The sequence below is a fragment of the Chlorocebus sabaeus genome, chromosome 16 (assembly GCF_047675955.1).
Source record: "Chlorocebus sabaeus isolate Y175 chromosome 16, mChlSab1.0.hap1, whole genome shotgun sequence".
Taxonomy (NCBI): Eukaryota; Metazoa; Chordata; class Mammalia; order Primates; family Cercopithecidae; genus Chlorocebus; species Chlorocebus sabaeus.
In genome coordinates this window covers 64,840,223-64,853,662 of record NC_132919.1, presented here as the reverse complement: position 1 = coordinate 64,853,662, position 13,440 = coordinate 64,840,223, and the positions used below count along the sequence as shown (strand labels likewise).

The window sequence follows — 13,440 nt, the reverse complement described above, 5'->3', positions numbered from 1 at the left end:
GGTGGCTGAGGTGGGAGGAATGCTTGAGGCCAGGAGTTTGAGAACAGCCTGAGCAACACAGCAAAATCCCACCTCTGCAAAACTAAAAAAAAATTAGCCACATGTGGCATGTGCCTATAGTTCCAGCTACTCGGAAAGCGGAAGTGGGAGGACCGCTTGGGCCCAGGGGTTTGAGGCTGCACTAAGCTATGATCACACCACTGTACACTAGCCTGGGCGTCAGAGTAAAAGACCCTGTCTCAAAGAAAAAAAGTAAAATTTATAATAACCGACATCCAATTAAAAAATACTAGGCATACAAAGTAGCAGGAAAATAAAATCTACAATGAAGAGGAAAAGTAATATAAGAAACACTTAGAAATAACAAAGTAACAGAATTAGTAGACAAAAACATTAAAAAAATACAAATATATCCTATACGTTCAAAAACATAGACGAGGCTGGATGAGGTGGCTCATGCCTGTCAGCCCAGCACTTTGGGAGGCCAAGCCAGGACTGTTTCAGGCCAGGAGGTCAAGATCAGCCTGGACAGCATAGCAAGACCTTGTCTCATAGAGAGCTTATCTTCGTCTCTACAAAAAAGTAAAAATAAAAATAATTAGCCACATGTGGTGGCATGTGCCTGTAGTCCCAGCTACTGAGGAGGCTAACACAAGAGAATCACTTGAGCCAAGGAGTTTGAGGCTACAGTGAGCCATAGTAGTGTCACTGCACTCCAGCCTGGGTGACAGTAAGACCCTGTATCAAAAAAAAAAAAAAAGGCTGGGCGCGGTGGCTCACACCTGTAATCCCAGCACTTTGGGAGGCTAAGGTGGGTGTATCACGATGTCAGGAGTTTGAGATCAGCCTGACCAACATGGTGAAACCTCGTCTCTACTAAAAATACAAAAATTAGCAGGGCATGGTGGCACATGCCTGTAATCCCAGCTACTCAAGAGGCTGAGGCAGGAGAATCGCTTGAATCTGGGAGGCAGAGGGTGCAGTGAACCAGACTATGTATGCCATTGCACTCCAGCCTGGGCAACAGAGCAAGACTCCTTCTCAAAGAAAAAAGAAAACCAAATCAATCTAGAGATGAAAGAAGAATGTCTGAAACAAAAACGAAAACAAAAAACCCAACAACATTGGATGTGGTTAATAACAGGTCTGACACTGCTGAAGAAAGATTAATTTGAAGACACAGCAATAAACACTATCCAAAATGAAACACGGAGAGGAGAAAGACTAGAAACAAAAATGAAGAGAGTATTAGTGAGCTGTGGGACAACTTCAAGCAATCTAATATACAAGTACTTGGAGTCCCAGAGGGAGAGATAAGACATGGACATAATATTTGAAGAAATAATGCCCCCAATTTAGCCAACTGTTATGAAAACTATAAACCCACAGATCTAAGAAGCTCAATGAATCCAAAGGCCGAGAAACAAGAAAACTACACTAGAGCACATCATAATCGAATTGCTTAAAATCAGCGATTAAAAACAAAACCTTGAGGCCGGGCGCGGTGGCTCAAGCCTGTAATTCCAGCACTTTGGGAGGCTGAGATGGGTGGATCACGAGGTCAGGAGATCAAGACCATCCTGGCAACGGTGAAACCCTGTCTCTACTAAAAAAAAAAATACAAAAAGCTAGCCGGGCGAGGTGGCAGGCACCTGTGGTCCTAGCTACTCGGGAGGCTGAGGCAGGAGAATGGCGTGAACCCAGGAGGCGGAGCTTGCAGTGAGCTGAGATCTGGCCACTGCACTCTAGCCTGGGCGATAGAGCAAGACTTCGTCTCAAAAAAAAAAAAAAAAACAACCTTGAAACAGAGAAAAGACATATTACTACATATAGAGGAACAAAAATGAGATTGACAGCAGATTTCTTGTCAGAAACAATATAAGCCAAAAAACCAGTAAAGTAACATCCCTAAAAAAATTGTCAATTAGAAATTCTTGGCCAGGTGTGGCAGCTGACGCCTGTAATTTCAGCACTTTGGGAGGCCGAGATGGGCGGATCACCTGAGGTCAGGAATTCAAGACTAGCCTGGCCAACATGGTGAAACCTGATCTCTACTAAAAATACAAAAATTAGCTGAGCATGATAGTGCATGCCTGTAATCCCAGCTATTCGGGAGGCCATGGCAGGAGAATCGCTTGAACTTGGTGAGCAGAGGTTGCAGTGAGCCAATATTGCGCCACAGAACTCCAGCCGAGGCAACAAGCAAGACTCTGTTTCAAAAAAAAAAAGTAATTCTTACCTGGTAAAAATATTGTTCAAAAACAAAGATGAAATCAGAACTTTTTTTCTTATCTACAAAAGCTGAAGAAATTCATTACCGGCTGACTCGTACTATAAGAAATGGTAAAAAGGCCAGGTGCAGTGGCTCATGACTGTAAATTCCAGCACTTGGGGAGGCCAAGGCAGGAGGATCACGAGGTCAAGAGATCAGGACCATCCTGGCCAACATGGTGAAACCTCGTCTCTACTAAAAATACAAAAATTAGCTGGGCATGATGGCGTGCACCTGTAGTCCCAGCTACTTGGGAGGCTGAGGCAGGAGAATCGCTTTAACCCGGGAGGCAGAAGTTGCAGTGAGCTGAGACTGCGCCACTGCACTCCAGCCTGGCGACAGAGTGAGACTCCATCTTAAAAAAAAAAAAGAAATGTTAAAAAGAAGTCCTTCAACATGAGGGAAAATGGTTTCAGATCGAAATCTGGATCTATAGAAGTACAGGGCACCAAAAATATTAGTTATGTTTGTAAATATAAAATAGACTTCTTTTTCTCATTTAAAAAAATTTCAGCCGGGCGTGGTGGCTCACATCTGTAATCTCAGCACTTTGGGAGGCCGAGGCGGGTGGATCACTTGAGGTCAGGAGTTCGAGGCCAGCCTGGCCAATATGGTGAAACCTTGTCTCTACTAAAAATACAAAATTAGCCGGGCCTGGTGGCACATGCCTGTAATCCCAGCTACATGGGAGGCTGAGGCAGTAGAGTTGCTTGAACCGGGGGGGTGGAGGTTGCAGTGAGCCAAGATTGTACCATTGCGCTACAGCCTGGGTGACAGAGCGAAACTCCGTCTAAAAAACAAAAACAAGACAAAAAAAACTCTATAAAAGATAACTGACTGTTTAAGGCAGAAACCACAACCACAATAAGGCACTGGGGGTTTATAACATACACAGAAATTAAATATATTACAACTATCCCTCTCATAAAGACTAAGAGAGGAGTATGAAAGAATACTATTATAAGATTCTATACTATACATGAAATGGTCTATTACTTGAAGGCAAACCTTGATAAGTTAAAATGTATACTACAAACTCCAAACAACCTCTAAAATGGCAAAATAAAGAGCAATTGCTAATAAGGGCAATATTGAATTGTACCTCCCCAAAAGATATGTTGAAGCCCTAAGCCCCAGTACATGTCAATGTGATTTTATTTGGAAATCTGGTTTTTGCAGATGTCATTGAGTTAAGCTGTGGATATCTGGGTTGACCCTAATCCAATATAACTGTTGTCTTTACAAGAAGAGGGAAATTTAGATAGAGAAACACACATGTAAGATGACCATGTGAAGACAGAGGTAGATACTGAGTTATACTGTCACATGCTAAAGAACACCTGGGGTTATCAGAAGCTGGATGAGGCAAGGAAAATCCTTGTCTAGAGATTTTGGAAGGGGTACAACTCTGCCAACACCTTGACTTTGGACTTATGGCTTTACAACTGTAAGATAATAAGTATCTGTTGTTTTAAGACACTAAGTTGTGGTGCTTTATTATGGCAGCCCTAGAAAACTAATATAGGCAATTAAGGAGATAAAATGGAATCAACAATACAAAGAATACAAAATTATTAAGAGTGGATGTTGGTCAGGCGTGGTGGCTCATGTCTGTAATCCCAGCACTTTGGGAGGCTGAGGCGGGGGGATCACCTGAGTTGGGAGTTCGAGACCAGCCTGACCAACATGGAGAAACCCTGGCTTTACTAAAAATACAAAATTAGCTGGGTGTGGTGACGCATGCTTGTAATCCCAGCTACTCAGGAGGCTGAGGCAGGAGAATCGCTTGAACCCGGGAGGCGGAGGTTGTGGTGGGTCAAGATCACACCATTGCACTCCAGCCTGGGCAACAAGAGTGAAACTCCATCTCCAAAAATAAATAAATAAATAAATAAATAAATAAATAAATAAATAAACAGCTGATGTTTATTAGTGTTAGTCTATTTGTTTGACTCTACATGAAATGTACAAATCAGAAATTATTTCTACATATAATGTTGTTTTGCAGGAGGCTTCAAGTTCCTTCTCACAACAGAGTCTCAGGCAATCACTGCAAGCTGGCACTCAAGGGAATTAGACTTACCACTCTGGGAGCATTACAGGAACATAGAGGTCTTTTAGATAGTCAAGGAGGCATATGCAAACCTGTGTCTGTTTTAAAATTTAGGTACATGTTCACAACTTTAGAAAAGAGAAAGAAAATTGTATCTTTCTTTTAAAATGTTAGCTATAATCTACTGAGTCCTTGAATAAGGAAAAGAAAATCCTATCTCACACCATTTCTGTGTGGAAACGGATTTATTATTTAAAGGTTTATTTGTCTGTTATTTTTATAATCTGTTTATAGACACACGTAATGTGGGAACAGGAGTATGAAACCTATCTGTACCTAAACTATCGAGAGGGCCATATGCATAAGAAGAAAATTACAAATCCATGAGGCAATCAGAGTAGACTCAAATGCTGCTTTAGTTAAGCATTGTCTTCTGTGCATTACAAAACTCAACTCAAAATTACACTAGTGTTGTGAGAGGTTTCAAATTTTACATATTCAAAATTTACAGTAGTTATTCTAGAATCCATGAGAGTCACTATCTGCCTAAATTGAAGAAATATAAAGAATCAAGTTTTATGGCAAGAAAAGTTGAATAATTACAGTGATAAATACCTTGTTTGTGGACCAGAACTTTGTGTTTGTGCAAGAATTGGAGTTACCTCTCGGCTATTTCCACTCTGTGAGAAGACAGACTTTGTTCCAGTTTGGCCAATTCTGGCAACAGACTGTAAAACACAAAAAGTCTAAGGTTTGTGAATTATGGGCTGCACTGTAAATGACAAGACACCACAACGCTCCCATCTACATTTTCTCAATACATGCAGCCATAATATACTGTCACCTTAAAGATAAACTATTTATAACATTATTGTTGATTATTGCTACATTAGTATGAACATTAGTCTATTTCCTTATTTTAACCTCAGAGTATTTTTACCTCTATAATATCTTTTTATCTTTTGCTTTTAGTTTCAAAGGCTAAAAATCCCCAGAAGCTATTTTTTTCATCTCATTGTGACCATCTTCCATTTATTACATACCTTCTCTATTTGGGGTTAAGTACTAAAAAATTTTAAGAGAGCTAAATTCTCAAGATTTATGGTTTATCTCATTATACACACAAAAAATAATGATACAATAATATTTTATACTCCTTTGGCACTTGGTAGCAGTTCTAGAGGAGTTCAGAGGAGATTTTAAAAAACAACCATCTGATTACTTTCCAAAATCTAAGGATATTGTTCTTTAGACTTAATATTGCTTAGTTTTTCTAATCTTTCATTAATTGGTCTCTGTTCCCTTGGAGAAAAAAAATCTTTGCTTGGCTCTTCAGTCTTCTCTAATTTATTCCCTTATTTCTATTCATTTCCACCGTCTAGCTTCTTTAAATGATCTATGACTATTGTATCAGTGCACTGCTTCTCTCCTTTGGCTACCAGAGAATTTTCTTCAAAACTTACTGTTACCCTGATATCCTGTACACAATCCTCAAACTGCATATTATAAATAATCACTAATAATCACTGTCTTATCAGATATGAAAACCTTATTTTAGCCTTTCCCGCATTCAACATCACTGATCATGCCCTACTTTTTGAAACTTTGCATTACTTCCAAAACATTACATTATTTGTCCTGCCACTTCATTTGCTGGCCCTTTATCCTTCTACTATTTTTAAATTAGGTCTACGCTGTTCTCTTTAGCTACTCTTTCTTTCCCTAGGAGAGCCTGGTCATTTTAATAGCTTCAATTATTATTTCTATCAGCAGCTCACATTTTTTCCTTTATGACTAACTTTCTACTGAATATTTTCTAATGTACCACCACTTCAAAATAAAACTTCATAAGCCTTTCTCCACCTTTTCCAAATTGGAATCACTACATTCATCCAAGGGACAAAACTTAAGTCAATTCTGGCCCTTCCTTATTTATCAAAGAACTATGTACACTGCACTCACTACCTGGTTTGATATTTGCAGTTGACACCGTATGCAGACCATGTGTGACTTTTCTGGGAATGTCTTACAATAAGGTAAGAGGAGAACAGAGGCAGAAGAGGATGAGACAGCAATCTTATTTGGGCACTAAAATCATGTGCCTACCTACTGCCTTAACTTGCTTTGGTTATTATGGTTATTATGGCTCTTCTAGTCTTGGCCTACTTCACCTGGCATGCTAACTACCATTTTGCTTTGCCTTCTTCATAACTGTAATGTTTAAAACAATACATACACAAACTATTTTGCAGTCCCTTTTAAGTATTCTTGGAGTTCCTATTATCACTCACTAAGGAGTTATTATAGAAAAATCTTTTGCAGATTCTAAGGATGTTCAGGAGTAAAATAGTAAAAAACAACTATAAGAAGAAACATGTTTCTATTAAGGTAAAGAGGCTATAACTGTTATTCACATATTAGTATGACTTGTAGCTTCCATTTCTTGAATATCTGTGAAGCACGGCAATAGGTATTTTATATAGAGAGCCTAATTTAAATCTCACAGAAGTTACCTTGTGCCACAGATACGCTTTTAAAAAATGGTACTTTGGCCTCTATTTCCATATACGTATATAAGGGAACATTATAAAACAAGAGCCTCAGCTGGGCAGTGACTCATGTTTATAATCCTAGCACTCTGAAAGGTCAAGGCAGAAGGACTGCTTGAGCTCAGGAGTTTGAGACTATCCCTGGCAACACAGTGAGATTCTGTCTCTCCAAAAATAAAAGTTAAAAAAATTAGCTGGGTGTGGTGGTGCACACCTATAGTCCTAGGTACTTGGGAGGCTAAGGTGGAAGGATCATTTGAGCCTGGGAGGTTGAGGTTACAGTGAGTCATGGTCGCACCACTGCACTCCAGCCTGAGCAGCAGAGCGAGACCCTGTCTCAAAAAAAAAAAAAAACAAAAAAAAAAAACAAAGGCCTCATGATGTTTGCGGCAATATTTACTATAAGTATACTACCAAATATTTTTCATTTTCATTTTAAAACTATACATCCATGATCTACCACAAAAATCTTACTATCAAATATCTGGCTTTACCTGAGCAATTTGTTTTCATATAATTATTAGTGTTATTAAAAAAACATATATACACAGTGGTGGGGACAAATAAAAACTATGGCAGACACAATTTCTGTTATTTATATTCAAGTAATATAAACAATCTTAATTTTGTTTTTTTAAAAAGGAAATTAAAAAAGTAAAAATATGAATATGTTTATTTAACTATATGCTGAAATAAACTAAAATTGTGAGAAACAGTCTTACTTGGCCAAAAGAGTAAGAAGTCTGCCTCCTACTATAACCAAGAGGCTACAACAATGACATTCTTTTATACTTAGATCAACAAATCTAAGGCTAAAGCAATTATATAAAGTTAGATTTTCCCTGAAATTACCTTTAAAATATTAAAATAAACAAGTTGCTTTAATCAATACCCAAACTGCATTTTACATGGAAAATACCTTTTTTGAAGGGGCTCCGGTGGATGGCACATCAATTACAGAAGGTGTATTAGTGTAGTTTTGTAAATAGGATCCATCTCCAGGACTTGGGGTTTCTAATGGCAAAATCCCAAAACTGAGAAGAGGTTGAAATCAAGGTGTCAAAAAGTCATCAAGGCATATATAAAGCAGCAGTATACTTAAATTAGAAGGTCTAAAAGGAAGAGAATGGCAAATCAGTCTTAGGGACAGTGAGGATCTGAGGGGCAGATTAAAAATAAGCTGTGAATATAGACTATTCCACCCACCATAACTAAAACTAAAAAAAGCTATCAAACAAGGAACTAAAGTGAGCAACAATTACTGATCTCAGGAGATTTATTAGAAATAAAGAAGAGTAGTTTTATAAATCTAAGATCCAAATGATCAGATTACTTCAAATTCTTGGAATTTATGGGATTTAGACACAACTAGAGAAAATGTCTCTAGAGACCATTAGATAACTATAACTCTCCAGAGTGGTAATCTCATGGTCATGCTATTTTAGTAGTTCCCTGGCCTCAGGACCCGATCATAGAATTTCTTCTAGTATATATATATATCTCTCTCTATATATATCTATATATATATATATATTTTTTTTTTTTTTTTGAGACAGAGTCTTGCTCTGTTGCCCAGGCTGGAGTGCAGTGGCATGATCTCAGCTCACTGTAACCTCCACCTGCTGGGTTCAAACGATTCTTGTGCCTCAGCCTCCCAACTACCTGGGATTACACGTATCTGTCACCATACCTGGCTAATTTTTGTAATTTTAGTAGAGATAGGGTTTTACCATGTGGGCCAGACTGGTCTTAAGCTCCTGGTCTCAAGTGATCTGCCCACCTCGGCCTCCCAAAGTGCTGGGATTACAGGCATGAGCCACCGTGCCCACCCCGTTCTAGCACATAATTTTTCATTTTGATACTTTTGGATATGTATCCTCTGGGCTGAGTTCCTGTATTTATACATACATATACTACTATTAATTTTGATAAAATATTTTATATTAATAGGTGTGACAGCTAGGTTCAGTGGCTCACGGTAATCCTAGCACTTTGGGAGGCCATGGCAGGAGGATCACTAGAGGTCAGGAGTTCCAGATCAGCTTGAGCAACACAGCAAGACCCCATCTCTACAAAAAAACTTAAAAAATTAGCCAGGTGTGTTGGCGTGTGCCTGCAGTCCTAGCTACTCAAGAGTCTGAGGCGGGGGGATCGCTTGAGCCTAGGAATTTGAGGCTGCAGTGAGCTATGATTGTGCCATTGCACTCTAACCTGGGTGACAGAGTGAGATGCTGTCTCAAACAAAAAACGGTAGGTGTCAAATTTCCTCCATGTTTTGGAAAAGAACATTTTAATAGCAACCAATGGTGCTCTGATTGTAACATTTCATGAGGCTCACTGCTATCCAATAATGCACAGCCATAGATACTATTTCTTAATGTGTTTACTACTTAATTTAAGAGTTTTACATTTTTCTCCAATTTTTTTTTTGAGACGGAGTCTTGTCCTGTCTCCTAGGCTGGAGTACAGTGGCGCCATCTCAGCTCATTGCAACCTCTGCCCACTGCAACTTCTGCCTCCTGGGTTCAAGTGATTCTCTTGCCTCAGCCTCCCGAGTAGCTGGATGTATAGAAGCATGCCACCATGCCCAACTAATTTTTTGTATTTTTAGTAGAGATGGGGTTTCGCCATGTTGGCCAGGATGGTCTTGATCTCCTGACCTCGTGATCCGCCCACCTCGGTCTCCCAAAGTGCTGGGATTACAGGTGTGAGCCACCGCGCCCGGCCAATCCAATATTTAATATCAATTTTTTTTGAGCCAGAGTCTTGCTCTGTTACCCAGGCTGGAGTGTAGTGGCTCCATCTCGGCTCACTGCAACCTCCGCCTCCTGGGTTCAAGCAATTCTCCTGTCTCAGCCTCCCGAGTAGCTGGGATTACAGGCGCCCACCACCACGCCCAGCTAATTTTTATATTTTTAGTAGAGACAGGGTTTCACCATGTTGACCAGGCTGGTTTCGAACTCCTGACCTCAGGTGATCTGCCTGCCTTGGCCTCCCAAAGTGCTGGGATTACAGGCGTGAGCCACCGTGCCTGTCAACATCATCATGTGCTGATTTTACTTCATTTTCTGAAAACAGAATGCCCCTGTTCCCATACTGATTTAGAAGTTGCCATTGTAATAATCTGCATTACAAACAATATGAGTTATTATAAGATCATTTAGTACCATAGCACATTTGAAAGTATCTTGTTTGACTTACCTTGGGGTTAATGGGCTAAGAGCTGCTGGTCCTCCTAATAAACTTCGACCAGTTTTTGGTTTATTTTGAACCTGTTTAGATAATATGGAAGTTCCTGTTCCCAGTGGGACAGTATCAGGTGAAATTACAGCTGAATCAATATAAGACACTGAGGAATCTGTATTCAAGGAGTACTTTGAATTGGAAGATTCTAAATTCAATCTGTTTAATTCCTGAAACAGAAAATTTCTACCAAGTCATTCACAATATATTATTTAGTTCAGATCATTCTTTGTAGTTTCATAATATTTTGAACACTAGAATATAAGACACTTACAATTGTGTCCTGGGGTGTTTCCGTAAGAACTGTCTCAGGCTGTCTGTGAGATAAACTATGATTAGGTACTTGTGTTGTGCAAGAGTTGGGCAGACAGTTGCTAAAGTTCTGTAAAGATGTGAATTTAAATGTTTGGTCAGGATCTGGCTTTTCACCTGTGAAGACAAAAAAAAAAAAAAGTTTGTCTCTGAGGAAGTGAGGAATACATTTTTTTCAAGTATGCATAAGTTAGTGGAAACAGGAAATAGGCCTTATCCAAAATTTTAAATTCTCCTGTCCACTTCTGCTAATCAAATTTACCCCCTAAAAGCCCATCTATCAATGTATCATAAAAGTGTACCAGTAAGACAAAGCTGTAAATTTAGAAAATAAACTACAAGAACACTAATTTTAAATATAACAAATCACAGAAAAATGCAGATTTCTGTGTTTGTTTTAAAGCTGAAAATAAGTAGATCTCATTTTTCTCAAAGTAGGAGATGAGGTTGAAGAGTTAAAACCCATCATACTTTACATCATACTTTACAGTAAAGGTTGAAGCCCTTCTATATATACATAGATGCAACAATGCTGAAAAATGGTCCTTTATGTATCCTAGGCCAAATGTACTGAGATATTCTCTCCCTATACTGTTCAGAAACTGTAAGTTTCTGCTCCAGGCATTCTATTAATTGCATTAGAAATTCTATTAATTTTCTTATTCAGAAAGCAATTTTTGCTAGTGTTAAACACACAATATAACTCATTCTAGAGGACACTAGATACTTGAAAGTAGATGGGCTAAACAGAAGAATCTACTGGATTTAATCTTTGTGTAATTTTCAGTTATATGATTCTTGAAACATACCTATGATTCTAACTTATTTTTTATTTTCAATTTTAACTTGGAAAAATATTTTTCTTGGGGGTAGATGATCTGTATTGCTCTCCAAAAATTAAGTAGCGGGAAAAAAGAAGAGGAGATGGGAACTCACCCACCTCTCAACCCCACCCACCTACCTATTTCACATAATGATTCAAAAGGAGACCAGAGGAAAGGATTTAAACTAAGGCTCTTTTGGTAACATTCTGATCCTTTGGCAAGCCGATCTGTCTTGCTGTGGAGAGAAACAAGTAGATTAAATAAGCTACAAACCCCAAAACTTTTATGAAAAACTTTTAGTACAAAAAATTAGGTAAAAGTTACAGAAGTTTGGAGAGCACTCTTTGTGATGCTTCTCTAAATTACCAATTTCTCCTATCTGCTAATCTCCAAATCAAGTAAAAGTAAACAGAACACGAACCAAAAGAAATGCTTAGAAAATAAACTATCATTGCCTTCTTGAATATTACTATTACTTTAAACTTCCTGGCAGATACTAGAGTTATTGAGGGAGATGTGAAAAACATCCAAATTCTTCAGTATTCTTTTTTTTTTAAAACTGTATTACTTTTTATCGACACATAAATAATTGTACACATTTATGGGTACAATGTGATGTTTTGATACATGTATACATTATGTAATTATTCAAATTAGGGTAATTAAAAAAAAATTATACTTTAAGTTCTAGGGTACATGTGCACAACGTGCAAGTTTGTTACATATGTATACATGGGCCATGTTGCTGTACTGCACCCATTAACTCGTCATCAACATTAGGTATATTTCCTAATGCTATCCCTCCCCCTACCCCCTCCCCACAATAGGACCCAGTGTGTGATGCTCCCCTTCCTGTGTCCAAGTGATCTCATTGTTCAGTTCCCACCTATGAGTAGAACATGTGGTATTTGGTTTTCTGTTCTTGCAACAGTTTGCTCAGAATGATGGTTTCCAGCTGCATCCATGTCCCTACAAAGGACACAAACTCATCCTTTTTTATGGCTGCATAGTATTCCATGGTGTGTATATGCCACATTTTCTTAATCCAGTCTGTCACTGATAGACATTTTGGTTGATTCCAAGTCTTTGCTATTGTGAATAGTGCCGCAACAAACATACGTGTGCATGTGTCTTTATAGCAGCATGACTTATAATCCTTTGGGTATATCCCCAGTAATGGGATGGCTGGGTCGAATGGTATTTCTAGTTCTAGATCCTTGAGGAATCGCCACACGGTTTTCCACAATGGTTGAACTAGTTTACAGTCTCACCAACAGCGTAAAAGTGTTCCTATTTCTCCACATCCTCTCTAGCACCTGTTGTTTCCTGATTTTTTGATTGCCATTCTAACTGGTGTGAGACGGTATCTCATTGTGGTTTTGATTTGCATTTCTCTGATGGCCAGTGATGATGAGCATTTTTTCATGTGTCTGTTGGCTGTATGAATGTGTTCTTTTGAGAAGTGTCTGTTCATATCCTTTGCCCACTTTTTGATGGGGTTGTTTGTTTTTTTTCTTGTAAATTGGATTGAGTTCTTTATAGGTTCTGGATATTAGCCCTTTGTCAGAGGAGTAGATGCAAAAATTTTCTCCCATTCTGTAGTTTGCCTGTTCACTCTGCTGGTAGTTTCTTTTGCTGTGCAGAAGCTCTTTAGTTTAATTAGATCCCATTTGTCAATTTTGGCTTTTGTTGCCATTGTTTTTGGTGTTTTAGACATGAAGTCCTTGCCCATGCCTATGTCCTGAATGGTATTACCTAGGTTTTCTTCTAGGGTTTTTATGGTGTTAGGTCTAACATTTAAGTCTCTAATCCATCTTGAATTAATTTTCGTATAAGGAGTAAAGAAAGGATCCAGTTTCAGCTTTCTACTTATGGCTAGCCAATTTTCCCAGCACCATTTATTAAACAGGGAATCCTTCCCCCATTTCTTGTTTTTGTCAGGTTTATCAAAGATCAGATGGCTGTAGATGTGTGGTATTATTTCTGAGGACTCTGTTCTGTTCCATTGGTCTATATCTCTGTTTTAGTAGCAGTACCATGCTGTTTTGGTTACTGTAGCCTTGTAGTATAGTTTGAAGTCAGGTAGCATGATGCCTCCAGCTTTGTTCTTTTGGCTTAGGATTGTCGTCTTGGCAATGCGGGGTCTTTTTTGGTTCCATATGAACTTTAAAGCAGTCTTTTCCAATT

The 13,440-nt window shown here is 38.6% G+C and overlaps 1 protein-coding gene across 4 annotated transcripts in view; it reads right to left on the bottom strand.

The window, feature by feature from the left end:
• CDC27 (cell division cycle 27) overlaps nt 1-13,440 on the bottom strand; it is a 66,708-nt gene that overhangs the window by 28,410 nt on the left and 24,858 nt on the right. For 2 of the 4 annotated variants that reach the window (XM_008012275.3, XM_008012276.3), the window contains exons 5-9: nt 11,391-11,488; nt 10,392-10,546; nt 10,076-10,287; nt 7,794-7,908; nt 4,941-5,071 (exon numbers count right to left, since the gene is read on the bottom strand). In XM_008012275.3, coding sequence (XP_008010466.3) covers nt 4,941-5,071; nt 7,794-7,908; nt 10,076-10,287; nt 10,392-10,546; nt 11,391-11,488 — 711 coding nt within the window. The remainder of the gene's footprint in view (nt 1-4,940; nt 5,072-7,793; nt 7,909-10,075; nt 10,288-10,391; nt 10,547-11,390; nt 11,489-13,440) is intronic. The other 2 variants (XM_008012277.3, XM_008012278.3) reach the window with 1 other exon arrangement.